This window comes from Myotis davidii, unplaced genomic scaffold (assembly GCF_000327345.1).
Source record: "Myotis davidii unplaced genomic scaffold, ASM32734v1 scaffold582, whole genome shotgun sequence".
NCBI lineage: Eukaryota > Metazoa > Chordata > Mammalia > Chiroptera > Vespertilionidae > Myotis > Myotis davidii.
In genome coordinates, this window is record NW_006294113.1 from 893,044 (window position 1) to 896,169 (window position 3,126).

General features: G+C 42.6%; 1 protein-coding gene across 1 annotated transcript in view; it reads left to right on the top strand.

The window, feature by feature from the left end:
* Positions 1-3,126, top strand: part of KCNMB4 (potassium calcium-activated channel subfamily M regulatory beta subunit 4) — a 57,693-nt gene that overhangs the window by 1,782 nt on the left and 52,785 nt on the right. Inside the window, exon 2 of the mRNA XM_006768159.2 lies at positions 2-261. Within this exon, the coding sequence (XP_006768222.1) occupies positions 2-261 (260 nt within the window). The remainder of the gene's footprint in view (position 1; positions 262-3,126) is intronic.

Consider the following 3,126-nt stretch of genomic DNA (forward strand, 5'->3'; position numbering starts at 1 on the left):
ATCTCCGGCGTCGTGTCGCTCTTCATCTTCGGCTTCTGCTGGCTCAGTCCCGCGCTGCAGGATCTGCAAGCCACGGCGGCCAACTGCACGGTGCTGTCGGTGCAGCAGATCGGCGAGGTGTTCGAGTGCACCTTCACCTGTGGCGCCGACTGCAGGGGCACCGCGCAGTACCCCTGCGTCCAGGTCTACGTGAACAACTCCGAGTCCAACTCCAGGGCGCTGCTGCACAGCGACGAGCACCAGCTCCTGACCAACCCCAAGGTAAGGACCCCCGCGAAGGATGCCTCGCTCCCGCACAGGTCTTGGGGTCTGGGGAGCCTCCCCGGCGGACCCCGCGCGGGCTGGGCTCTGAGTGCGCGCGCGTGGCTGGGAGGAGACCCTAGGCTTCCGACGCTGTGCTGAAACCTGCGGCAAGTACGTCGGGGAGCCCGGGCCGATGCTTTAGGTGGGTTTGTGTGCGGCGACCCGCGGTGCCCTGGGGCTTTCTTGACGCACTTGTGTTGCCTGGTCTCAGATTTGGAGGCCTTGGCCCAGGTCGGGTCCGGCGCATACAGGATGGGCTTTGGAGAAATGTAAGGAGCGGAAACTTAACTTTTCCTCCGACCCGGGCCAGTCAGTGGGTAGCAGGGATCCACCTACTCCGGTCAAAGTCCGAGCTCCCACTGGCCACTGAAAGAACTCGCCTTGCAAGGCGGAGGATGTATTTGAGCCCCTTGAAAGGTGTTCCAGGGCTCCTTGCCTTTTAACTCTAGACAAACATTTTAACTTGGGGTCCACAGGTGAGCTTTTGAGGGTTGGTAAATGATACAGAATCAAATGTGAAATTCTGCATAGTTCCTTTGGGTACAGAGGACTCCAAGTTTTCATGAAATAGATTCCCAAAAAGATCTAGAGCAGTGGTTCTCAACCTTCCTAATGCCGCGACCCTTGAATACAGTTCCTCATGTTGTGGTGACCCCCAACCATAAAACTATTTTCGTTGCTACTTCATAACTGTATTTTTGCTACTGTTATGAATCGTAATGTAAATATCTGATATGCAGGATGTATTTTCATTGTTACAAATTGAACATAATTAAAGCATAGTGATTAATCACAAAAACAATATGTAATTATATATGTGTTTTCTGATGGTCTTAGGCGACCTCTGTGAAAGGGTCGTTCGACCCCCAAAGGGGTCACGATCCACAGGTTGAGAACCGCTGATCTAGAGGGAGCCTAGTGATTCTGTGTCTAGGGACATTTGGAAGTCATTTGGAGAATGGTAAAATTTACTGAAAATAGAAAACCATTGGTAAGTACACCAAATACTCCTTTCCTGGCCACTTTTTTCCTTCTTACAAGCAAAAAAGACAAAACCTAGTTAGGACTCGAGGGATGGAGAGCAGAGAGAGGAAGACTCAAAAAACTGTTCCCAGTGGAGAAAAACTTATAAAAAGCTGTGTCCTCAGTTGCCGGAAGCCGGTCCGTGAACTAATTGCTTTGTAGTACACCTGCTTCTGCAAGAAGATTTTCTTTCTTCTTCTTCTCTTGGTCTTTTAAAATATTCTTGTTGCTTAACTATCAAAGTGAAGATGGGTGTCTTCTTTTAAAGTTACTGACATTTTCCCTCTACGAGGGCCATGCTTGAAGATCAAGGAGGAAACTAGTCCAAAAGGGAGTAAATCTTGTGTACACAGGAAAACTTTGTTAAATGTGACAAGATACAATTCTATCCATCCAAAAGAAGAAAAAGCATATATCAATGTTTTTTAAGTATTTAACATAAGCTTATGATTTCTCTGGGGGCAAAACCCCTGGTCTTGTTTTCTAAACAGTAAATTCTTGAATTTGGGACATTTTTACAAAGGATTGCCTTTTAAAAACAATACCACTCCTCTTAAAAAAGATGGCCCTGCTGACAAATGTATATTCATTAACCTTAAAAATGAAGAGGACATATAAACAAACATGGACATACAGAATTTAGATAAGAGCACAGTGTTCAAAGTCTTGAAGAAGCAATGTTTCAAAGACAAATGTAAGTTAATCTGCTTAATGCTCAAGAATTTCAAAAGAAATATCAGAGTTTTAGAAGCCTCACCTTTAAAAAAAGATTTAACCATTAATATAAAAGAAAGTTGCCAAGCAGTAATAGTGATTTAGAAATTATATCGTAGTGTATCATTTAGAAGGTGGTGTTAAAATTGATGAAACATTGCTAATTGGTTTAAGATAGTGGTTCAGTCACTAATAAAATACATGCACATAAATGAGCAAATGGCTAATATTTAATCAAGACATTGAAAAGTTAGAATTTACTTCAAAAAGGCTGCTTCCCAATTTCCATGCAATTTTGAAGCATCTGGCAGAAAAAGTAAATTGGGATCATTAGGGCATAGATTTTAAAATCATTTGGAAGTAGTCATAATGCTTTATGTAATACTACAATTTCCCCTATCTTTTTTTGTTACAAATAATCCATTTTCTTCCAGTGCTAGTTCAGATCCTAGCAACAACCATTGTTTTGAAGAAGTATCTGAACAAAATAACATGGTATAAAGTTATTCAAGAAATGAGAGCACTCGAGGACCATCTATTTTATTACAGAAAATAATGAACAACATCCCAGTTAATTTAGTCGAAGTTTCCTCAGCCAAATCAGTGTATATCTATCCAAATTATGACTGCTTTGTAGCATTTATAGGACATACGTTCTTTTATGCTCATCTTTCTATTTTGGGGCAATTAAATGCTCAGTTTGGAAATTCTCATAAGCAGTTAGTAATGGAAAAATTCAGTGTAACTGAAATATTGTGCCAGAGTCATAAGCAGAATGTTTCCACAGTGCCCTTGTTATCAGGCAAGACCCATTGCTCATTGCCCTTGCATTTTGGCTGCCTACATCACTGTTTTTGCCTCACCTTACCACTTTATTGAAGGCCTTGTTCCCACCCACTCCCTTTGTCTGCAATGTCTGGGTTCCCTACAGTGCCATGAATCCTTCTCACCCCACATTCTCGTCTTCATGATCCACTACCACAAGAAATCATGTAGGAGATCACTTCTTAGAAAAAAGAGAACAAGTCCAGGACTGTCCCCTTCCTTTCAATTTGTTGTCTTAATTACAGTAAAAGGCAGGGAAAG